The sequence below is a fragment of the Sebastes fasciatus genome, chromosome 12 (assembly GCF_043250625.1).
Source record: "Sebastes fasciatus isolate fSebFas1 chromosome 12, fSebFas1.pri, whole genome shotgun sequence".
NCBI lineage: Eukaryota > Metazoa > Chordata > Actinopteri > Perciformes > Sebastidae > Sebastes > Sebastes fasciatus.
In genome coordinates this window covers 4,582,003-4,607,039 of record NC_133806.1, presented here as the reverse complement: position 1 = coordinate 4,607,039, position 25,037 = coordinate 4,582,003, and the positions used below count along the sequence as shown (strand labels likewise).

The following is a 25,037-nucleotide window of genomic DNA, read 5'->3' as shown; positions in this document are numbered from 1 at the left end:
GTTGTGCGATAAAGTTACTTTCCACTGCTTTGACTAAGAACAACAAGTGCTTCTCTGTATGCTAATGGGTGATGGGTTGTAGTGCAGATATGTATTTGTTTAAATCTCATTATTTGTTGTACATTATTTGGTCTGTTTTCATACTATGAGGAGCGTTTGTTCTCAGCAGTGTGTTTGTCCACTTTGAGGCATAATGATGATGCCTCACCAAAGTACAACAGCAAAGTATCGGTCTCGAGTCCCTGAAGATCACAGTGAGCGAAATGCAAATAGTCTGCAAGGCTTTATATGTTTCTCATTATTTGATAGAGTCAGATTCCACTCTGTTGAGAGGAGAGAGTTTGTTCTTTGCGTTTGCCAAGTCCTGAGGCTGCTTGATGTGAAGTAAATTTACTGCTGTTTGAGATGCATTAGCACGGCAGTCATTTTGTCACTTGGTGGTCATTGGAAATCAATTATGGATTGCTACTGACAATAACTGGCATAGAGTGACGGGAACTGATGTCCTATTATCCATTGTGACTCAAAGCATGGCCTTGGGGGCTTTCAAGGATCTCAGCTCTTTAGTATTGTTGAAAACTTCACCAAGAAAACTCCAGTTGTTTTTTTTATGAAAGCTGCAAGTTTAGAGATGTTTGGAAATATAATTTTTTTTGTGGCTTTAGTTTGAATCTTCCTGCTGTGGTGCTGTTTTTTTGTACTTTAACTATAACCCTGAATACTTGATTTCAAATTTTACTTTTTCTTCAAAACATTAAATATTCATAACTAAATAAGGACTTATCAACGATTAAGTAAAGAAAAGCATCTTTAGATGTCATTTATTAAGAGTTTAACACTCAAAAGCTCAGCTTCATCACCACTGTGTGGTTTGATCAGGTTTGAGTGCTGAAATGTTGTGTAAATCCTCTTTTTTAACTTATCTGGAGACAAAGTTATTATCAAAGCATAGTTCCATAAACTTCGAATAAAGGACAAGATACATGTATAGTATGTTCTGAAGTTTAACAAATTATTACTTTGTGTATTGTACAAGTATCATGCTTTTATTCATGGTAATCTGAGATACACGTGGCTGGAAAGGAGAAAGTATTTTTCAATTTTCGAGGCTCAAATGTAAATTCCACTTCTGATGAAAGATCCGCTGACCTGCGTTTTACCACTGAGGTTGTTCTGACCTAAATCATGTCAAGAAGTAGAAAACATGGACGGTTGATGTTCACTTTCTGCTGCGGTCTGGAGGCCAGTTTGATGTAGGTAGTTCTTTACAGCCATACATGCCACACGTTTGATTGTCACATATTTATGGGCAGGCAAACCCTGTGGGGGAGCCGTTTGAATTAAACTCATCCAAGACTATTCTCATTCAGCTATAGCACATATGCAGGCTGCAGCAGATGACTGTCATTTAACATTGGCTTTTTAAAACTTTGTATGAAAAAGGAAGTAGAAACTGACCACCTGTGATTTAAAAGACGGCTGCTGTATTATTATGCAACCCACCATCAGCTCCAACGTGGAAAACTAAATGTCACTCTCTGCACCACCACGCTGTTCTCTCTTTGTTCCTGTCCCCAGATCTGAGCAATTAGCACTTGCTAAGAAGGAACTACATTTGTGAAATGCTATTTCGGTGGAGCAAGTCAATTTACTGCTGCTTTCTGCCTCTATTCACCTATACCCCACTCTCCTCCTCTCTCTCTCTCATTCCTCTCTTTCCCCCTCTCTCTCTCTTATCTCAGAGGTATTTCCTTGTACCTGCAGCTAAACATGTTTCCTAGAGCTCAGGGTGAGGCTTGACATTCTCTCTAAACCGTTCAATCAATAAGTGAGCGGGCCTTTCTCCGGCTTCTGTTTACCGCGGTGCTCTACATGCCAGCAAACAACAACACTTTGCCGTATTGGCAGCGCAAGCGAATACAGCCGATACGCAGAACAAACAAGGGGCCATTAACTGTGGAACAGGGGCCAAAATTCATCATACGCTGAGTTATAAATTCAATTTTGTGAATTGCCAGTCAATGCTTCCACCCGGGAACAATAGATGATATACAACCCACTTGGCTCAATCCAATAAGTAAGGGCGATGGGTGATCCTGGGCCCACCTGCCCTGTAATCACATTATTGCTGTGTGGGTCAATCAGACATGAATAAAAAGGTTTGTGTGTTGCAGCTGACAAACAGAGAACTGGGAGGTTGAAACAATGCCTCTCGCTGAAAGTGGCTGTCATTAACTGGAAATTACTGCAGGTATTTTTTGACATATGCACTGAACACTATAATACCACGGAAAAAAACATCTATATTCAATTAATTGGTAGGCTATGCCACTGAGCCTTCCCTATGGATTATTTATGTACAGTAGACCTATCCATGCCACTCCACTCTATTCTTCTACTCCACTACATTTCAGAAGAAAATACTTCACTTTTTACTACATTTGTTTCACCGAATTCAAGTTATTATGTAGATAACAGTAAGATCTTACAATAAAATATGTATTCTGGTGAAATGATAAGCAGCATACCGTATCAGCAGCAACAGTTGATGTTTTTTCCAGAGAAAAGGACCCACAGAAATCATTAAAAGTGCTTTATAGCTCCAATATGTCACATGACCCAGTGGAAACCAGTCTGCTGTCTTCAGCACCTGCTGGGCTGTCTCAACAAAATGTACTTTAAAAGCTTTTTATCCCACCATATTTAAACTAAAAACTTCAAATCTTTTGTTTTTATAACATTGAATATTCATGACTAAACAACAACATGCTTAGGAATCACTAATTGAAAAACCCAGCTGGTCTGCTACATCAGGACTTTGTGGGCGTGGTTTAAACGCAAACAACCCACATAAAGCGTGTTCACACTGAAATGGAAAACAAGGGGTCTTTCGCTGCTCGTTCCACATTGGTTGGCGTACCATAATGGTGCGTTCCATTTGAACTGGGAAGTCGTAATTTTCGAGTTCCCAGTCGGAAATCTCAACTGGAATGCCCCCCAAAGCCGGATTTCCGACTCGGAAAGTCGGGAGAAACGCACCGACCCCGACCACAAAATCCAAGATGACTGCTCCGCGCATCAACATTAGTGAACGATGTTGTAATATACTGTTCGTTAGCACTTCTGTCTTATTTGTGTTGGTATGCGCAAAATACTGCATAATGCCTTTTTATCAACTAACAATGGCTAGAACGGGTATTACTAACTATTCTGACTTGTTGTACTGGAATGTCGTCAACTCGGAGGTGACGTCATTCCCAACTTTGATTTCCGAGGTAAATGGAACGCAGCACTCTGAGCTGTGCTACGGTGCCTCTTTAGCTACAATGCTAATATTGCTAACAGTAGATTGCTATGTTTCAGACAGTCAAACTACGGTGGCCCCTGAGAGCACAGCTAACGTTATGTTAGCTGGCTGTAACGTTACTAGTTCGTCTCAGAACCAGTCATAGTGGACAAGCAAGTTAGACCAGCGGTAGGTTTTGCTGACATGACTAATAAAATGAAACCCCCTCACTTTGCTTAATTTGTTCAGTTAACAACAATCAAGTAACCATAGCTGGCAAAGTTAGCATGTTACATTGTCTTTTCATAGTGGTGCATTGTTGTTACGAAATTAAAAATAAAGCAAGACTCTGGGTTTTTCAATGACGGAGAACGAGTAGATGTGTTTTTAAAGAATCTTTAACTAGGGAACTGTTTTTGTGGGAAAACATAGCAGAAACTAGAATGGCACTCGGAGAGCGCAGACCTCCGCCCTCCTCTCCGTTCAGCTTGCGCCATCATCCACGTGTATTCTTGTTTATGTTGAGATCAGCTGTACGAAGCGGAGTATCGTAAAACACTTCATTCAAACTGGACAGAAACAAAATAAAACTCACCTAAACCGTCGTCGTTACTCTTTCCAACAATCACCAAGCGTGCTTTGGTCAAACTCAACGGTAATAGCATCGAGTTTAATGTGAAAAAACGCCAAATCTACTTAATTTTGAAGAAGACAGGGTTAGGTTTTTCAGTTTGCCGTTGTTTAAATAAAACATGTTAGTTTGTTTACTTGCTTTGTGCATTCATGTTGCAAATGTTGCCTTCAGGTTAGATTCCAACAAACTAACCTTTAAGTACTTCATGCTTATTTTATTTGCCTTAAAATATGCTAATCATAAATTGATGATCTTTAAAGTTAATGCACATAAACATTTCATATGTATATTTCCAACTGTCCTCCATTGTGTTCTTCTCAAGGCAGTCTCCTGAAAATAATGTTATTTTTGTAATTTCTTTTTATTACGCTTTCCCAAGGATATTATTTTGCGGATGAGGTCTCAAGATATTCACATACAGTAAATAAAACCCTTCATTATTTGAATCGAGTTAACGAAGAGTCCTCCTGAACTGAATGGACAACAGGAGAATGGGGTGGACAGTTCGCTCCAGCGAGATCCTTGGTATAGGTCCGATCAAGCCATCTATTCAAACATCCCATGAAAAGAGCTGTCTGTCCTTGCTTTGAGTGCTGAATTGATCTACAGCTCACTAGTTATTCTGAGGTAGGCTGTGTCTGGAAAAGTGGAAAATTACTAATTGAGAAGACTTTCCCATCAGCCTCGTCTACCCGGCGTCTCTTAAGGCATTATTATTTTTCTTTCCACATGAGCAGTAGATTAAGTTCTGATATGAGCTTTGTGGTTTGTGGGACCCTGGAGATCTCGGCTGGTTTTGTTATCTGTTTGTTCAGACACATGTCGGCGGGGTTGAATTTGGATGCTGCCCTCCTTCTTTAATGCCTTTCTTTATGTTTACACTCTATTCACATGAGCACAGTTTCCAATCCAACTCTCTCCCATGTGTTTCCCCCCATCCCCTTTCTTTCCTGTTCATTTCTCCCAACTATCAACGATAATGCTTTTAAACAGAGGTTAATGGTTTGAGTAATTAGCTGCTGAGTATTGATGCAAAGGTTACACAGGTGGCTCCAACTCAATTCAGCCTCTTTTGTTGCTTTCGGTGTGTTGAGTGTGGATTGTCATCGCCAATGGGCATTTCTCTGGTATACTTTGTGTGAAACCTTTTGTGGGCTTGTCTTTGGGTACAAAACTGCCTTTTTAAAAATGTCAAATCAGTATTGTTATTGTTCCTCAAATGCCTTCAATGAGAAACACAAAGACTCCTCTTCTTCATTCTTTTGTATGTCCCTGGTCAAGGAACTCATTCACTTGTCTTTTCCATCTATCGTTTTCATTCAGAATGGGCTGACAACAATATGTATTTACCTTGCAACTCTCTCTCTCTCCTTTTTTATTAACCAGTTACATAGAAAACCAAGCAGCGCTGGAGAACATAACAGAAATTGATCTTGGGAACTACAAAGAGCTGAAGAACCTGTAAGTAATACTTTCCTCACAACTTGGACAACTTACTGTACAACAAAGACAAATGTTCAACAGTTGGTGCTTCAGACTAACATATTGTAATATTGTTTTACTGCATTGACTGTAGTACTGTTTGTTCTTCAAATGCAATTCTCAATACAATACGTCATTCCAGACAATTGACCGCTCAATAACCCCCCCTTTACTTACTGTTGCTACGCCTGTCAAGCTTTCTGCTCTCGCAATGGCACATATACAGTTTACAATGATAACGTGGCAGATTTAACCCTTGAAGCTCTTAGTAATTTTTCAAACAATGAATCCTTAATTTCAGGCAGAGGTAGACAAAAGTTACAGCAGTTAATTGTTTAATGCATTCATTAGGCGACACTTATGCTCCTGTATTTTTTGGTATTGGAAAGGCAAAAAAACAAAACTCCAAACTCTTTAAATGCTCTTACTAATTAATGCTGATTGCTCTTACTACAGCCTCGTATATACCGCTTCATAAATGTGGCAAAATCCAAAGCTTGACAGGCTTGCCGTGCCTAGTTACGGTTGCTAAGCTGTGATTAAAAAGTCACGCTTTGTGAGACGGTTTTAGTGGTTTCTGAAAAGTTGGGAGCACACTAATGTCCGAAATATCATTGTACACTGTGGAAATGAGATTTTCCTTAAGATGTACCTTAAATTGAACTAAGAGGCCTTGACCAAACCATGAATAACAGCCCCACACTAAAAGTGCATAAATATGTGCATAGTTTTGTCCACTATCTAAAAGATATCTGAAGGTAGTTGGATTTAAAAAAACTCTCATCTCATTGGAGAAAATGAGTTTGTCTGCGAGAGATACAAGTTAGATTAATATCTAACAAGCTAGCTTTTGGATAGAGCTGCAACATTTAGCCAATTAATCAATTGGTTGATCAACAGATAATTAATAGGAGGATTTCTACAAAACGTAAATTGAAGATATCTGAGTTTTGTACTGTTGGTTGCACATAACAAGCAATGTGAATATGTCAATTTGGGCTTCGGGTTCACTGTTTTCACAGACCAAACAACTTATTGATTATCGATAATGACAACAATGCAACTCCTGCTTCTATTCATCTCACACAAGTTTCAGTATTTGTGAGTTAAAACAAACTGCGTTTCGATGTTTATTGTGCTTTATCCCCCTCTCCAGCACGGTCACGGCATGCAAGCTGAGGCTCATCTCTGCCAACGCCTTCCAAAACAACCTCAAGCTCCAGTATGTGTAAGTGTCCTTGTCAATACAAAAGGATTGTCTTCCCCATTGTCATGTTTTGACTCGTGCGTGGGTCAGCCCTATTTGTCGCTGTCAGTCAGAGCTCAACCGGCCCTTTAATATTGCACACGTCACGTCAAGAGATGAGAGCGACATTTCTCAAAAATCACAGTGACTCAGTCGCTCGTTCAAATAGTCGTATTACTCATCCACAGTTCTGGTAAATCTGTGAGCTAATACTGGAACCACAAATTGCATTTATTAGAAGTAGTCTTTCTAGTTGGATATTATGGATATAGTTGTTAAAATATAACAGCCAGTAGTTTGTGATAAATGCAAGAAAGTTTAGACAAATTAATATACTACGGTATTGGTTCCAGTTTCTCTAATATGAGTATTTATAAATTTAATATTTGGGGGCTTTTGGACAAAACAGGCAATTTGAACCTTGGGGTATTGTGATTTGCATCTTTCACCATTTTAGAGTAAATGGTTATTGATTAATCAAAAAACTAACCAGCAGATTAATCGATAGTGAAAATAATCTTATAAATAAATAATAAATAATACTACGAAGACTTATCGACTGGAACATCAAATCTGGCTATTCATCAGCAGCTGACCCTTATCGCCACCATCTTGTCCTCATCGTTTTACTGAGCGTGTGCGACATGTCCGATGTTGTTTATCTGAAAGTCAGACCAGAGATGGGGGGGTGGTGGAGGAGGGGAGGTAGGTGGGGTGAGCTCCAGAAATTGGAGAAGACATCCACCAGTCACCTTTTACTCGCTCACTTTGGCGGATTATCGACAACTGATGCATAATAAATACACTCCACTAAGGGTCCATTATCACTTAATCAATATTTCACTGTGGAGGGAGAGGGTGGGTGGGGTTGGGTGGAGTAAAGGGGCTTCTGTGTGACAGATGTGTTTCTGAGATTAAGAGGGACAGACTATAACCAAACTAAGCAGGGGACATGGAGGCTTTGGACCACTTTCCTTTCCCTCCTTCTGCTCTCGTCTTCACCAACAATCCTCCTGGAACTCAATCGTCTTTTTATAAAATTCAGTTCTTAAGAACTGCGAGAAAAAAATGAGCCGCCATTCCCGGCTCTGCTCTCCCCCTGTGGGCCTGGGGAGGAATCGAGCTGGTAATGGATAAGCCCCAATGGCTAACCCATCTGACATGAACTTTTGGGAGCAAGGAAAACAAATAATTGAACCCTTGGCCCTGCCAGAGTGAATATGTATTGGCTTCCATGTGGACGCTCCCCAGTGTGGCTTTCTGTCATCTTCTGAGGGAGGTTTATTTACAGCCTGGTTCTTTGGCTGTCTGAGGATCATTTGAGAGCCGCTGTGATGATATTTTAGTGCCCCGAGAGGATTGACAAAAAGATATGTCGATTCATCCATCACAGGATTATTATGATAGCCTGACATACACATTCTTTTGTTAAATAAAAAAAAAAAAGTTAGACAAGACTAATAAGAGTCTACAGCCATTCTAGCAGCTCTTATGGTACGTGTCCACAGGGGCGTTTTTTATCGCGAGGGGATGCGACGCTTCCCAGCATTGGACGCTTGGTGTGCTGTCCCTAGAAACAAGGCACTCGGCTCCTGATTGGACGAACGCTTTCCCGCCGTTGGCTGCTGCTCCCAGCTTTCAAACCGGAACCAGTATGGAGGCTCGTTTGGAAACTTTCTTCTCTTATTTCACGTAAATAGTTCACCGAAATGTGTTTCTGAAAACATTTGAGGCGAGAAATAAGCTGTGCAGTTGCTGAATCTGTCTTTATTTTGGATCAACAACGTTTATTTTAAAAGATCCTCGGGAGTTTTGAGAGGCGGCGAGTCGAGTCGCACGCCCGTGATTTGCATAAAGTAGACGAGCCCTAAACTTTATGCAAATGAGGAGCGGGCGTCGTGACGCCTAGTCTCTCGAATCGCGACGCCACGCTACCAGAATGCATTGCGCGGCTGCTTACATAGACAATGAATGGGGGGCGTGGAAAGCACGGAGGCTGTGGACACACACCATTAGAGGCTATACATAGGCACAGCGGCGCTCTGAGCTAAATGCTAACGTCAGCATATGGTCAATGAGTCAAATCATCGTCGGTGACCCCTCAGTCAAATTGAAATTCTTGAAGTCGAGCCATCGTTTTTTTTTTTTTTTTTAAGAGGCTAGGTCTATGAAGAACTTTGTGCTCTTGTAAACAAAATGAATGATTAACACATCAGTTGTATAGATATGAAAGGTGATGACACGGCAATAAAGTCCCACCCAAGCATGGTAAAAAAGACGGGGGACCGTGTTTCAAGACGTCTTTTCAAGTCGGGTGGGTTGCCGACGTCGCCGCGGACCCCACATCCAATAGTTGTCAAGATATTTCAGTCTGGACCATAGTGGTGGACAGACCGACTGACACTGCCATCCCATAGAGCCATGCAGCTAATACGGCTGAAAGCTCTTACTGGTTTTATTACTACACTGTATAAAGTAACATTTCTACAATAAATGGGAAACTCTCCCTCCCCCTCCTAAGTGCAATTCTGTGGAGTTGTTCAGTCTGTGCAGCCTTCCTCCTCCGAGAAGTGTTTGTGTCTCTGGACTAATCACCTAATGTACTGAACACTAAGCAAACACGGAAAGAGGTGTGCTGGAGGTGTTTGTGAATGTGGCTCCTGTCTGGTGTGAAATACTTGCCAAGGTAATTGATCAGAACCCATTTGGATGCATTAAAGTTTTCCACTGAGAGTAATTCAAAGCAGGTGAGCATTGCTGTGAAAGTGAGCAATCAAATCACAGCGTGACTCAACTGCAGAACAGGAACCACATTACAACAATGAAAAGAACATTTCTACTTTAACTTTTTTATTACTTTTATTTGGCCATAAATGTTTTTCTGAAAGATTTATATTCTTTCTCAAAGCAACATGTGAGCAGATGGCATGATGCAAAACACTATATAAATACACTATTACCTTATTGTCTATATGTACAGATCTCTTAATCTCTTCAGGTGGCTCTGTAGCTATTTGTGCCACTAGGGAAATAAAAAGTAGGCAAAGTGAACAAGGTGCAACATAGGTTGAATTACTGTTGTGTTACGTGCTGTACGGCGAAAGAACGGCAATGCAAATGTTGATAATATCATGTGTCCTCTTTCTTTATTTGATAGGAACCTGGCATCAAACTCTCTGGAACACATCTCCTGGAGGGTGTTTCATTTTCTACCACTGCTCAACCTGTGAGTACCTTTAAATTCACACCCTGTCATTCACTCTCATTCAAATTCCCAGGGGGGTCAAGTTGGATGTACGTAAAGGAGGAAATAATCTCGCTGATTGGGCTCAACAGAAGCCGAGCAGCAGCCTACGTCTCGGTTCAAAGTTGCTGGTTGTCTACAGTACATTTTAGAAACTGCACCCAATATTTGTTTGCAATAAATTTGACATTTGGTAATTTTACTTCTAATGTGCGCCGATGGCTCATATTAAGAAAATTAATGTTTCATTGAGGTATTAAATGTTTAAATGGAGGTACATCATCTTAAATTACTTGTGCTTTGACTCTTTTTGAGTCATTAATGGTTAAAAGGAGTTGTACTAGTTCAATATTAATACATTATTTTAAGATAATATTAAAAGTTAGCTAAGTGACAAACTTGATCAAGTAGATCTGCAGCTTGTAGACGGCCATCAGTGCAATACGTGCCAACACACAGAGGTTCAGGACAAACCACTGTGGTTGCCAACCGCCCCGTAAAATAAGGAATCATCCCGTAATTGCAAACTTAAAGAAGTGTTCTGTATTGAACTGATAAAGAACGCACTTTGTTCTGTAGTTTTTTTAGAATCTAGTCAGTGCAACACTATGGGAAAGAAATATTATTAATAATATCATTATCATTGTTGTGACTAACGACAGGTGCATCATAGCACACCGTCACTCACGAGTAACGAGTGACAGCATTGCTACGATACGCCTGACAGCGGCACGAGATTTTAAAAAATGGCAACCTACGAGTGTTTCTCAACTTAAAAGGGAAAGCACCGCGGCAACATTAGCGAACTAACTAGCGGACCTGTACAGCCATAAGGGAATATGGCTGAAGAACAATTTGATAACCAACAAATCCTGCTGCTGCTATATTCCAATTCACCAGGGGCAACAGTATGTTTCAGTTCTAAAACAAGACAAACAAAGAGAAAGAAGAGGCTGTTGTCTCTGACATTTTTATCTGCACATATTTTAAAGTGGACAGGTCATACTTTGGGTTTCTACAAGAACATGTTTACATGCTTTAATGTTCAAAAAACACTTTCTCATACTGTGTCTGAATATACCTGTAATCACCCTCTGTGTGAAACGCTCTGTTTTAGCGCCTGTCTCTTTAAGACCCCCCCCCTGAAAAGCCCAGGCCGCTCATTGGCTTACGAGAAAAATATCGTGCAGTTCTCAAACTGTGGGCCGTATATTCTAATGAGCCTGCATGTGACGTAGGAAAGGGAGACAAATCTGAACGGCTTGTTGAATCACATGTTTTCTGGTCTAGGCAGCCAACAAAAAACTCACTGGGTTATCTTATTTCACAATTTGAGGGTTGGTAGTCACTCCAGATACCTAAACGTATGAGCACAAGCACTGAAAAAGGGAGTTTTTCATGATATGTCCACTTTAAAGTATAAAGATGCAAGTAAAATACAATACAACAAATAATAAAAATACAAAAATACCAAAGGTTTCTATAATCTCTATGTTAGGATGCCTTTGTGTTATTGTGGTCTTATAGCGTTGTGCTTTCACCGTACTTTCACAGAGGTTAATTCACATACTTAGTCAGGTATTATAAAAGCAACTATTGGCAGCACTCTTTTCAGTGCAGGGCAGCAACACTTATACACCACTTGTGGCTCTTAGATCGTATTTTTCAAAATACGATTTCAAAATACGATTTAGAGTTTCAAAAAGCTGAAGAAAAATAATAAGTTAGAGGGTATGAAAGGTTATTTTCTATCTAAATGGGAAATTATTCAAGGATTTATATTAAATATAAGTTGTATATGTTTCTAGTCATTTTAATCAGTAGTGCTTTTAAAAGAGTATGTGCCCTCCTTACTAAAAAGCTCATTATATGTTCATACAATACAGTGAGCAAATACTGTTATATACCTAATACATAAAGAGAGCGTGTCTGCGATAAATGGATTTGTTTCTATGGTGGTTGGAGCTCTTTCTTCTGTGTTCACGTCAGATAAATTAAATCAAAAGGAATTAAACACATCATTTGTAGCCATGAGAACTGATTTTGCTCCTTTTTCTCTGCAGGGTTTTGAGGGACAACCCTCTCATCTGCTCATGTGACCTCCACTGGCTCCAGCAGTGGCACCGTAATGAACGCGGCGACCTGGACAACCAAATGTTGTCTTGTTTCTCTGATGATCAAGAAGTACCCCTCAACTATCTGGTGATAGATAACTGCAGTGAGTGATATCTGAACTTCATTTTTGCTGTGATGCTAGCTATTAGTAATAGCAGAGGTGTGGACTTGAGTCACGACTTGGACTTAAGTCAGACTCGAGTCACAAATCTGATGACTCAACGACTTTAGTCTCGACTTGACAAAATCAAAAAAGAACTTACAACTCGACTTGGACTTTAACACCAACGACTCGTGACTTAACTTGGACTGGAGCCTTTTCACCTAAAAATACGATAACATTAAAAAAAAGATGTTATTTAAAAATTAATTCATTTCCTGAATCAACTAATTTTAACGCTATTCATTCCCATCAAGTCGACACTTAATTCCCCAGATCCACTTTGTTTGAACCAATCCAACAGCGTCCAATCATGTTATCGGAGAAAACCACGAAGAACTAACGTTACGTTAAAAAAAGTATTGTTGTATTGAAGTATGCAAAACATGTTGGTTAAAAATTACAGACAGAGTGTCAGCTTGGCATTATTACATTTGGTGAACAACACATTATGACTTGTTTAGGACTCAAAACTCAAAGCATAGGACTTGGGACTTGCCTGTCTTGACTTGGGACTTGACTCAGGACTTGTCTGTCTTGACTTGGGAATTGCCTGTCTTGAGTTGGGACTTGTCTTGAGACTTGACTTGGGACTAAACTTGTGACTTGCATGTCTTGACTTGAAACTTGACTTGGGACTAAACTTGTGACTTGCATGTCTTGACTTGAAACTTGACTTGGGACTAAACTTGTGACTTGCATGTCTTGACTTGGAACTTGACTTGAGACTTACTTGTGACTTTCATCCTGAGGCAAATTTGTGATTTTGGGCTATACAAATAAAATTGACTTGACTTGACCTGCAATGACTTGGTCCCACCTCTAGTTAATAGTAATGCATGTTTACAGTAAGATGTGTAAAACGCCCAATCAACGGACACATTTGTATATTCATAGATTCGCTATTTTTCAATGAAGGAGATGTGATTTTAAGAATTTTAATTAGGTAACTGAATTGAAATTGTGATATTTTTTTGTGGAAAAACACATTATTTAACACAGTATTTTCTACGTCTTAAAAACACATCTGGATGACATCTTTATATATTTTATTGTACAGTTCATGACATTTTAATTAATCATCGTGATGAGTCTCTCTCCCATGAATATTTGAAATGACGCCGCTTCATCCAATTGGCTTAAAAGGAAAAGTAATAACCATTTGTTGTTCCTATACTTCTGCATATTACTGCACCTGTGAAATGCAGGGCAGGAATTGGCTCGGCAGCGTTGTTATTTTAATCGCACAGAGCGGGAACATCCTGTTGCCAGGAAACATATGAGAGTGTTTTTGGCCCTGTGCTGTTTCTCTGAACTGTCTGTACCATCACATTAGCGACCTGTGCTCATTGCTTCTCCTCTGCTGCTCTCAGGTCTGCCTGAGGTGACCATCGTCGCCTCCCAAGATTCAAAGATTCAAGAAGGAGGCAACCTGACGTTTGCGTGTCAAGTGACAGGAAGTCCAACTCCCAATGTGACATGGCTAACTGATACGCTCCGCTCTCCCTTCTCTACCGAGGTAGTGAACAATTTCCAGTTTAACAGTGTACACAGATATTATCAAAATAGCTTTTTCTATTCTGTATACACAACATCTATAGTATGTCTGTTTGTCCTCTGTTTCTCTTCTTCAAGTTTCTTCTGTTTCTTCCCCTTTAATGTTTTGGGTTTTTTGGTCATTTCAAGCTTCAATCAACTGTATTGTTTCCAAACTCAGGCCTTTTACTGTAATGTTTATCTGACCTGGAAAAATCCCATGAAAAGACCAAAACCAACAATAAACTGATAAGACCAACAAGTATTGTTTGTGTAGCCGAAGTTCGATATATCTTATATAGTATATATTATTTTTGACTCAATCCCACATACACTGTCCTGCTGCTGTAAATAATCACTAGAGCACCAAATGTGTATTAATCCGCTGCTGAAAATAGTCCCAAACATTACTGTTTGAGTAAAAATTACACTGCCCAGCTGTTTTAAAATAAAAAATTAAAGTATATATATATAGTATGTATATCTGTGACCTATTTTTAAAGATTAATGTCCCCAATAAACCCCTTTTCCCTAAAAATTATACAACTAAATTACATTCTGGATTACGTTTCGAGGGAAATGTATTTTCTCCCAGATCATGGTAGCAATTTTAAACAGTTTTAAACCCCATGGTTAACATTGTAAATTCACACAAAACAAATCAATGAACACACAACAAAACTACTTGCTAACTGTATGTTTAGCAAAAAAACATCATGATTAAAATAAGTGAACGAACAGCTGTCTCGTTTGTCTGACCCATCCACTACCCCGACCTCCCCCCCTTACGCGGACTGTCATTAGAAACATATTTGTGATACATAAAAAAAAACATAATCCACAACAAAATATGTTTCCCTCGAAACGTCATTCATAATACAGTTTTGCTAGTATCCTGGTTGTGATCAGGTTTTTGGAGTGTCCCAGTTATGTTTTGTGCATGTAAACACCATATATATAACGCCTTATTCAGGTTTCTGAACATTCTCTGTTGTTCAAATCACAACTGCACACATGATCAGAAACCTGGAAAGAGTTCAACTCACACAGAGATATTAATAATTACCAGGTTTTCTCATGTAAACATCACATTACAAATATGATCCAAACCAGGATAAGACTCAAAACTGGGATTCTTACATGCATGTAAACATCTCTAATTGTTGGTTTTGGTCTTTTTATTGGATTTTTTAGACAATAAGAAAAATATAGAATATCACCAGCCTTTTCCTTTAGACTTCTTTATCCCATCTCCAACTACTGTGGTCAAAAATGTTGTAGCAATGCTAATAAATATATATATTTTTTAAAAAGGGGCCGTATTACTCAGACTATTACCTCCCTCCACTAGCTAGCTGTTAAGCTGCCTTCACATGATAAGACTCTTCACTCACCGCAAGTTAGGGTGCAGAGCCTCCGAGGGAAAGTGCAACGCAGCTAAAATTTACCATCAAAAATTGTACAAGGAACGTCATTCACTGTTTCTAGGCAACAACAACAATTGCAGCGGTTATCTCATTGCTTGCACTTTTAAAAAGGTCAGCGGCAACAAAGTCAAAGTTAAAATAATTTGAACTTTGAGCGCAGTGCTCAGTAGCTCAAGAGTAGCGCTGCCGCCTCTATATAAATGAGCTATACAAATGAGGTCTTGTTCATGCATAAGCACCAAGTGTTCTTGCATATTTGCGAGATCTGAGATCTCTTGTTCGTCTCTAGATTCAGGACTTTGTTTTGGCAAACGGTTTTGCTCAGTAGCCTCCAAAAAAAATATGTAATTCTTTCATCCTTCTATCTGATCTCACTTAATTGATGCTTTCAAACTTCATCTCAAAAACGCACTTTTTCTCACTGGCTTTTAACCGTGTCTGACTGCTTGTGGCTGTATTTGTCTAATATCTGTGTGTAGATTTTCTAAAAGTTCTGATTTTACTTCACCGTTTCCTTTATTTTCTTCTTTCCTCACTCTGCCGTAAAGCTCTTTAGATAAACTGCAGCTTAAAGCCGTATAAATAAAGTTCAGTTGGGCTCTGTAATCTATTGATCTACAGTATAGTAAATTGGATCGCGTTTCATCCCTCTAACCTGTATACCTCTAAGTGGTCTGTATGTAGTTGTGACGGGGCTGCATTAACCTCCTCTGCTCTTTGTCTGTGCCGTCGGCTGCTGACAGAAAAGAATCTGGGGCTCCACGTTAGAGCTGGTCCTTTTCCTCACCAACGTCTCCTCCAAAGACAACCTGCACAACCTAACTTGTGAGGCCGACAACCAAGCTGGGCCCGGGGAGGAGATGGTGCAATTGGACATTGAGTGTAAGTGCCCTCAAAATAAAACCACATTCTTGAAAGCTCACGGGCTCAATACATGTCGTCGGGCTTAATGGAGGTTAGGGCGAGAGCACACTGGGGCCTTTTTTCTAGTGCAGGCAGGGTGGACAGCTGGAGAAAAGAAAAATGCACTGCACTGATTTCTTCTAAATGCCCCCTCTACAAATACGAGCATGTACCCACCACGCTTCTAATGGAGCTCTTTGTCATCTGCCACTCACTCTGGCGACTGATGAGAAGTGTTAAAATAATATGAGTGAAGTGCTGCAGGTATGGCCAGTCATTTAGGCCTGCTGCAGGGATACAATGAGAGAACAAAAGAGAGTGAACTTACCTCTCTCCTTTGCTATTAAAGAACTCCTTCACCTCACATACACTGTACTTCTAAATTAGCTTGACCCAGGAGGTTTACTGTTGTTTTTCTCCTCGCAGATGCATTAGTGCGTCTGCAAGTTGAGGAACACTGAGGAATGACAGCACCCAGCGGTCCCACACAAAACAGAGTCAGATGCATTAGTGATACATTACCGAAAAAAAATACTGCCCAAACAATATCATATATCACCAACTCAGTGACACTCATTAGAAAATAGAGCCAAAAAGAAGCGGGGGCGCCAATCAGCTGAGGCCAAATGCACGAGCATCAAGGGACAGATAATGAACGTCAGGAAAATGGGGCTGATAACCCGTGCTAAGATCTGATTTGAGCCTGTGCTAATGGACTTTTCCCTCCTACTCCGGAAAACCGCTTCATCCGCAGTGATTGGCAGTCTGTAAATGCGTTAGTGCAGCTAATCTATCAACAGCAGCCCCCCTGGTGGACGGACACTCGTTAACCGCTAGCCCTTTAATTACTCTTAATTACCTCCCAGAACAGTGGGTGTTTACTGCTGAGTGGCTCTCTGTGCCATTGATTCATGGTGTTCGTGTGGCTTCATAAAAGAGCTTTTCTAAAACATGTTTTTTTTGTAATGTCATTTTTTTTGTAAACTTTAAAGTTAAAAGGTGAATTCAGAGCGTAACTTTTATTAATATCTTGCATACAATGGTTCCAGTTAACTATAAATCTGCATGGACTGATGCCAGGAATCACTTTGGGTATTTTTCTGAAAATGTTCATTGTCTAATTCTTCAGTGAGAACTGGCAGGCTCATTAAACATAATTCTAGCCTTCCCTTTAACCCCTGCAGTGAAATAGCTTGTGTAAGTTTAGTAGGGGTCGCTAATGGATGATTAGTTAAATGTGATTAACGGCGCTAATTTTCACTCAGTGCAGCGGACTTCAGCGCGCTCTCTGGATAGAGAAAAGACAGATGCCTCAGTATCCCCCTTAGCACAGCACTTTCCTGAGGCTGGGTCATGGGTTAAGAGCAGCAAAAGTGTCCGTGCAGTATGAGGGGTCTCTGCACTTGAGAGTCGTGTTCGATCTAAACGAGGCCATTTCCTGTAACTCCGCCGTCCAGCGGAGCTTCCAGGTAGCTTTTTGTGGTCGGGGGCACGACGACGACCAGGATTCATTATTCATAGCAGGTCAGCACAGGTTTGCAGTGCAGATGGAGAACATTGATTCATGGAAACTCAGAGGGGAACCTATAGGGCGCTTCACCAACCATTGACTTTATGTTACACATGATTACTTAAGTACCGTCCTTAATACAATTTTGAGATACTTGTACTTTACTTGATTATTTCCATTTGATGCTACTTTGTACTTCTACCTCAGTACATTTCAGAGGCAAATCCTTTACTATTTACTCCACTGCATTCATTTGACAGATATAGTTAATTACAAAACACATTTTACATTCAAAACATACAGTATGATCAATTAACGTCATCGATTAAGCTGCAGATTATTCTCGATCGATTATTCATTTGGCTTTTGGAATCTAAAAAAAAAAATAGTGAAAAAGAATATGCTCATGAGAGTTTCCTAGAACTCCCAACGTGACGCCTTCAAATGTCTTATTTTTGTTCTAACAACCCCAGAACCCAAATGCATTCAATCGACAGTGATATAGGCTAAAACAGAGAAAAACAGCAAACCATCACGTTGGAGAAATAGAGAACTAAAGAGCTGTTTTTCATTGAAAACGCCTCGATCACTAAGCAAAAATATAATTTTTCATGCATTGATTTTGGGGTATTTTGCTTCCATAACATGTCTTCTTTCAGTTTAGTGGCAAGAAAACATCCAAAATACACATTTAGATATTTATTTTACTACGTTGTCTATTTGCGTCTGTAGATTTCTCCTAAATTCACCAAAAGTTAGCATTAGATAATGCCTCATTTGCATATTTAAACATCACATTTCAGAAAACTTGTAATACAAAAAATAATTGTCTTAATGTGAGTAATCAACTGGGGAAGTTTCATAGCGGTAACTATTAGTAAAATGTTTTTTACCCTAGTATCAGAGTTTTTTTTCTCAGCCTCAGAACCAAAAATCTCCACTTCAGTAGCACTTACATCCACTAAACTTCTATTTTTTTTACGGAGGGGGTTTGTTCATATCTCATTCATAGCCTGATTTATACAACATTTTATCCATAAAAACGTGGCGAAATGGATATTTTATGGCTGTTGACAGTATTTTCTGACTCATGGAGCGATAAAAAATCGATCATATCCAAAATTCCTCCAGTAAAAACCTTTGACTCTAATATGTCGACAAAATGAAACAAGAATTATGAATCTGGCTTTATCCAATGTTCAGATTTCTGTTCTGGAAATGTATGCAAATTAACACATATTTGATAAGATAATGCATCATTTGCATATCTAAACATAAAACATTAACAATAACATACAACTTGTAATAAAAAATAATAATAATCTTAATGTAATTAATCAAGTGGGGAAGTTTCATGGTGATATCTATTAGTTAAAACATGTACCCTATTCATCTGGGATGTTCGTACCTTTGGACAGAGCCAGGCTAGCTTTTCCCACTTGTTTCCACACATTATGCTAAGCTAAGCTAAACTGGCTGCAGCGTCTTATTCACCATACAGACATGAGTGTGGTGTCAATTCTCACATAACTCTGGGCACGAATGAGCATATTTCCCCAAAGTGTCAAACTTTTCCTTTCAGTCTTCATCTTCCTAGTTGACATTCCAGTTTAGAAATACAAGAGGAAACACTTCTACCTTTCTTCTCTAACCACCCCTGAAATCTCAAATCTGTCATCTCTCAACAGTTCCAGTCAAAATCATCTTCCTGGGGAACGCCGTCCAGCAGCATCACTGGTGTTTCCCATTTGCTGTGGATGGAAATCCTGAACCGAACATCAGCTGGCGCTACAAAGGCAACGAACTCAAAAGTACCGCCTTCAGATTCACCCAGCTCATCCCCGACTCGGCCGACGGGTCAAAGAAACACGGATGTCTCTTCCTCGACAAGCCCACCCACGTGGACAACGGCAACTACACTCTGATCGTGCAGAACAAACTGGGAAGGGATGAGGCCACAGCCAGCGGGATGTTTATGGTGAACCCCTTCGAGACACACAATCCAGAGGGGATGATTGTAGGTGAGTTCCTGAAACTGTTTTGGAGCTGCAGAATGTTTTTTTTGTTTCCGAGCAGCATCCCATCATGAGCAGAGGAGGCCATTAGGGGCAGCTAAAAGAGGAATCTATCTGAATATCTTATCATCATATTTGAACGCTGTTGAAACAATGACTTGATTTATCTGCAACATCTTTTAACAAGGTCCTCAAAATACTGAGTCGTTACAAAGCGATGAAAGAGGAACTCTGATAACTGATGAGTCACTGATAAGTAGCTCCTGGATGAGTCTGCATGGAGGACTATATAGTAGATAATTATAAATTAAGGAAACATTATGGAATGATTAACTCTGTGAATCAACATACTGACTTCTTTCTACATGAGTCACTCCTGATTAACTCTGATTCAACCGGTGAGCGGCATAAAACTAATAAACACTCATTACACTACTGATTACTTAAACATTAGTTTCTATTTTGTGCCCCCCCTCAAGAAAAGTATATATATAAACACACATTAATATTCATATCCAAATGTCATATTCTGCCTTAAAAATCAATTGAATAAATAAGTGGATGGACTAGAGCTGTAGTTTAATAGGTTTTTACTAGGGCTGTCAATCGATTCAAATAGTTAATCGCGATTAATCACACATTTTTATCTGTTCAAAATGAACCTTAAAGGGAGATTTGTCAAGTATTTAATCCTCTTATCAACATGGGAGTGGACAAATATGTTTGCTTTATGCAAATATATGTATATATTTATTATTGTAAATCGATTAACAACACAAAACAATGACGGATATTATCCAGAAACCCCCACAGGTACTGCATTTAGCATAAAACAATATGCTCAAATCATAACATGGCAAACTGCAGCCCAACAGGCAACAACAGCTGTCAGTGTGTCAGTGTGCTGACTTGACTATGACTTGCCCCAAACTGCATGTGATTATCATAAAGTGGGCATGTCTGTAAAGGGGAGACTCGTGGGTACCCATAGAACCCATTTACATTCACTGATCTGGAGGTCAGAGGTCAAGGGACCCTTTTGAAAATGGTCATGCCAGTTTTTCCTCGCCAAAATTTAGGTTTTCTAGTTTCATGTGTCCGCTACAACCTCCGAAAGATTGATTGCATTAATGCGTTAAAGAAATTAGTGGCGTTAAAACAAATTTTCTTTAACACGTTATTATTAATATCCTATCTTTGGTCTCCATTCAGTTTTTATTTTGTTCAATTAACCTTTGCTAATCTAGCCTTATAATTGTATTTCTTTCTTACCTAACGATACCTAAAGATTTTATGCTAAATGCAGTACCTGTGAGGGTTTCTGGGCAATATTTGTCATTGTTTTGTGTAGCATAATTTACCACTCCCATGTTGATAAGAACATTAAATACTTACAAATCTCCCTTTTAAGGTACATTTTGAACAAATAAAAAATTTGCGATTAAGTTGTGATTAATTTGTGATTAAATATTGTAATCGATTGACAGCCCTAACATTTATTAATTTGCATTCATCAGCTAAAGGTTAAATATTGAAACAGTGTGTGTATGTGTGAAGGTTTGATAGCTAAACAGTCACTCTTGAATATCATAGGTTTTGTCATTTTTGTCCATAAATGTGTTTTTTGTTCTCGCTTCCCTCACGCTAGTCCCTGATGTGTATCCAAGTAAGTCTCCGATTGATTTTTACACTCCTAAAAACCTCAGCATGTCTCCTCAATACTACATAGACTTGATGCAAAGTCTGTCATACGTCATTTTCCTTTAACAAATCTCATTCCTGTCCCTCAGTTCCTACAAACAAATCAGACATGGACGTCACAGAGAACCCGGAGAGTCGAGTGTTTGTGGTACGTCTGTGCGTCGTCATTCCCAAAAATACAATACAATTACAAATATGTAACTAAGGAGTATCAATGATGTTCGTGAGTGTGACTGCAGTTCTGTCTTGGTTTGAACAGGTGTCTGTGGCCGTGGGTCTCGCTGTGTTCGCCTGCACTTTCCTCCTCATCATGGTTCTGATTATTAACAAGTGTGGCCAGCATTCCAAGTTTGGTATTCACCGTAAGTTAAAACACATTATTTCATTTACTGCACGCATGATATAGACGAACCCAGCGATCACTTTGTGTGTTCCGTCATCTAGCGGCGCCACCATTACTGCAGTGGCAAGTCGTAGTGACTAACTGTGTTAACTGGTGACTTTCAACCGAATGCGTCGGTGGTTGCTCGTAATAACTTACGTAAATGGCCGGCGTAGATAATAAACAAAAATGGGTATGTATTTAAAATTGGTTGAAGTAAATTGAAGGATTTTATGAGGACATGTTCTGTTCGTGTTTGTGATGGCGACCGAATGATGTTTACTTTGAGGTCATTCCAAAACTGAATATTTTGTACATGTAAACGTAGACATTGTCTCAGCCCCGGAAACACAATCTGAAGACATTTATACGAACTGGAATGAACCATAATCAAAATGTTCCGCCAAATTATTGTTTCAAATCGCAGATGTTCTGTCAGGCTCTCAGAAGGTCTAGGACTAACATAGGATTTCCACTGAGCGGTAACTTTGCACACAGGCAGCCGCTGCGTCGGCCGAGCTAAAGTGCCTCAATTACTGCACCAGAATGGCGGCAGAAACCTCCCTTGGCCACCGCCACGTGGTGAGGGCCATTAAAGAAGATGGATGGACAACTAAACGTGATATAGCTCCACTCGGACCCCACCCCCAACACACTTATATACACAAATACACACACACACATCTACCCTTCTCACTCTCAAAGTGCCAAAGTGGGCCGGTGACGAAGTGGGTGAGATCACAGCATTTGACCCATTTTCACCATCGTTGCCATGCTGCTTACTAATTAACTTTGCTTATTAAAGGTGCTAAATGCGATATTGGTAACATTTATATTGCCTCTGTATGGCTCTCAACATGGCGACAGCTGAGCCGGCGGCTAGCATCTAACGGTATAGCGACCGTTTTATAAAAATAACTTTTTTTTAAATCATATCTGCTCCGATCTGCCTACTCCAGCTTTAACTATTTACACAACTAATTACAAATCAATACATTGTTTTTGAGAATCTAAACAGTATCACAAAACATAATATCGTAATACTCAATATTTTCTTATACCCCTACTACAGTAGCCAGTAGGACACGCTCACACGCACGAACATGCACTAAAAGCACGGCTATGTCAACAAAGCATGAAGCTCTGATTACAAAACACACTGAGGGAGAAGACTTCATTCTCTGCTCAGGTAGACATTTCTCCTCTATATCTTTACATAGACAATAGTTGTTTGCTGATATATTAATGCTCTGGATATCAAATAGCACCTAACTGTTTACTTGTTTTCTTTTGTTTTTACATCTTTTTGGTTAGCCTACCTGTGTAGCATGATGCCAGTTATTGGTAAATAAAATATATTTTGTTGTATCTGGACTAGGGCTGCGCAATTAATCAAAATTGTATTGAAATCGCAACATGGGCGACTGAAATTTTCAAATTGCAATATTTGTTAAAGGTGAAATGTGTGTCAAAATACCATTTTAAATTAAACATCGTGGTGCTACAGAGACGTCCTGACCTACATATCATATTCTACTGACTTAAGAAAACATATTTGTTTGGAACAGATCCCCACACAAATCACACTATAATAATTGTAATCTGTTTTTCAATGAAAATGAGAAAAAGTATGTAAAAATCAGTTCCTATAATATCGCAAATCAGTCAAAATAATCACAATTAGATATTTTTGCACCATCGTTCAGCCCTAACCTGGACACAGTTTCTGGCGTCTGCCTCCTACTACCTTCCTAGACACTCTGTCCTGGCTCCTCTTTCCTTCCCTCCATCGCTTCTGTGCTCTCTCTTTGTTGTTCCATTTTCCACCGTGTTGGACTCTAGGGGTTCTGTGGTTTGCCTCGCTGAGTGGGGTTTTACAATTCGGGCCCCACTTGTTTGGCTTTTAATACACACTGTAGTCAGGGGTTGCTAGCTATTCAGACTTCCTTCCCCTTGTTTTGGTTCAATGTGTTCTGATTGCTGCGTGGTTGATGATGGTGATTATTAGAGCTTGTCATCATCTGTCACCATGGCACCAACAAATGTGCAGTCAAGTTGGTAGCGGAGAACATTGATTCCTCGAAGGGAAAAAAATGAGTTCTGAATTTCTTTTTGATGGCCGCTGCAATCACGAGTGGTCGGAGGTTGATTGGGCGTATACATCTCTCAGTTTCGCTTGTTTGTATCCCTCCCCGCTTCATTAGGTTCATCAGTTTTGGGCACTGAGGATGAGCTGGCCGTGTCGCTTCGTTTCATGAACTTTGGAACCAGCCCGCCTTCCTCAGATGAAGACTCTGGTTTGTCCAGCTTTGTAGAAAATCCACAATACTTCTGTGGCATCATCAAGGAGAAAGACATGTGTGAGTGTTACAGCTGAACTTGTTTCTACTCTGGCGATGTTTGACGGTTTGTTACTGAATCCACAATTATGCTCATTCCCCCAAATATAAAGAAATAGCAGTTTCTTGGTTGTTTGGTGATATTATTTACGCCGAACACTTTCATGTGGGTTGATTTGGTCAGTGCCCGTAATTTCTTAAAATGAATTACTGTAATATTTGTTGTTGTTGTGGACTGGATTTCACGAGGGACAACAAAGTAAATTAACGTGGTGAAATCTTGAGCCAATATAATTAACTTTTGTTGCAAACAAAGACATCATTTCACCCAGATTTTCAACCCTTGTCTGTATTTTAACGTTCAGGTGTCCAGCATATTAAACGGCAGGACATTGTGTTGAAGTGGGAGCTGGGTGAAGGAGCGTTTGGCAAAGTCTACCTGGCAGAGTGCGCCAACCTCAGCCCCGACAGCGACAAGATGCTGGTCGCCATCAAGGTGAGTGAATTCACTCGGTCAATCCTCACTATCTCAACGCCAATTTTCACTATTAATAAGGTTTAATCCCGAAAAGAGAAAAGCAGTACCTGGGTTTTTAGAATAAATAATAGCTATATTTCAGTAGCAACCAGTTACTGTTTCTATCTGTATGAACTGCAGCACTCTCAGTGCCCAGTTGGGGACCTTTATTCCCCCATCTCTCTCCCCTCTTAACCTAAAGTTAAGTACTTAAAAAAGTAACTTGATACTGCGCCAACAACAGTAAAAGTAAATACACTGCACTTATACGACACTGAAAACCATCCTGTGGTTTCAGAGTGAGATGTCTTTGTTGAGGACGGTCAGGTGGTTTAATACACAGCTCATGTTACAACAGGTTAATGCAAACCGCAGCGAATAAAATGAATCTGGCTCTGCTCAGATTTATCATCCCATTAATCAGACGTGTGCTTTTATTGCAACACATCATCACTCATAAGCAAGGGCGTAAGAAAGGAATCGTGGGCCCAATGCTTCTCATTAATGCACACAAATCCTCTAGTAGCATCTTTACTTTCA

The 25,037-nt window shown here is 39.7% G+C and overlaps 1 protein-coding gene and 1 long non-coding RNA gene across 3 annotated transcripts in view; one reads left to right on the top strand and one right to left on the bottom strand.

Moving 5' to 3' along the window:
• The window catches only part of ntrk1 (neurotrophic tyrosine kinase, receptor, type 1), a 39,055-nt gene that overhangs the window by 803 nt on the left and 13,215 nt on the right, over positions 1-25,037 (top strand). Inside the window, exons 2-13 of one of the 2 annotated variants that reach the window (XM_074652726.1) lie at positions 5,307-5,381; positions 6,559-6,630; positions 9,806-9,874; positions 11,956-12,110; positions 13,541-13,686; positions 15,874-16,012; positions 19,232-19,564; positions 21,207-21,224; positions 21,349-21,407; positions 21,519-21,621; positions 23,846-24,001; positions 24,346-24,476. In XM_074652726.1, coding sequence (XP_074508827.1) covers positions 5,307-5,381; positions 6,559-6,630; positions 9,806-9,874; positions 11,956-12,110; positions 13,541-13,686; positions 15,874-16,012; positions 19,232-19,564; positions 21,207-21,224; positions 21,349-21,407; positions 21,519-21,621; positions 23,846-24,001; positions 24,346-24,476 — 1,456 coding nt within the window. The remainder of the gene's footprint in view (positions 1-5,306; positions 5,382-6,558; positions 6,631-9,805; positions 9,875-11,955; positions 12,111-13,540; positions 13,687-15,873; positions 16,013-19,231; positions 19,565-21,206; positions 21,225-21,348; positions 21,408-21,518; positions 21,622-23,845; positions 24,002-24,345; positions 24,477-25,037) is intronic. The other variant, XM_074652727.1, reaches the window with a different exon arrangement.
• LOC141778465 (uncharacterized) overlaps positions 1-25,037 on the bottom strand; it is a 73,754-nt gene that overhangs the window by 42,264 nt on the left and 6,453 nt on the right. The window lies entirely within an intron of this gene.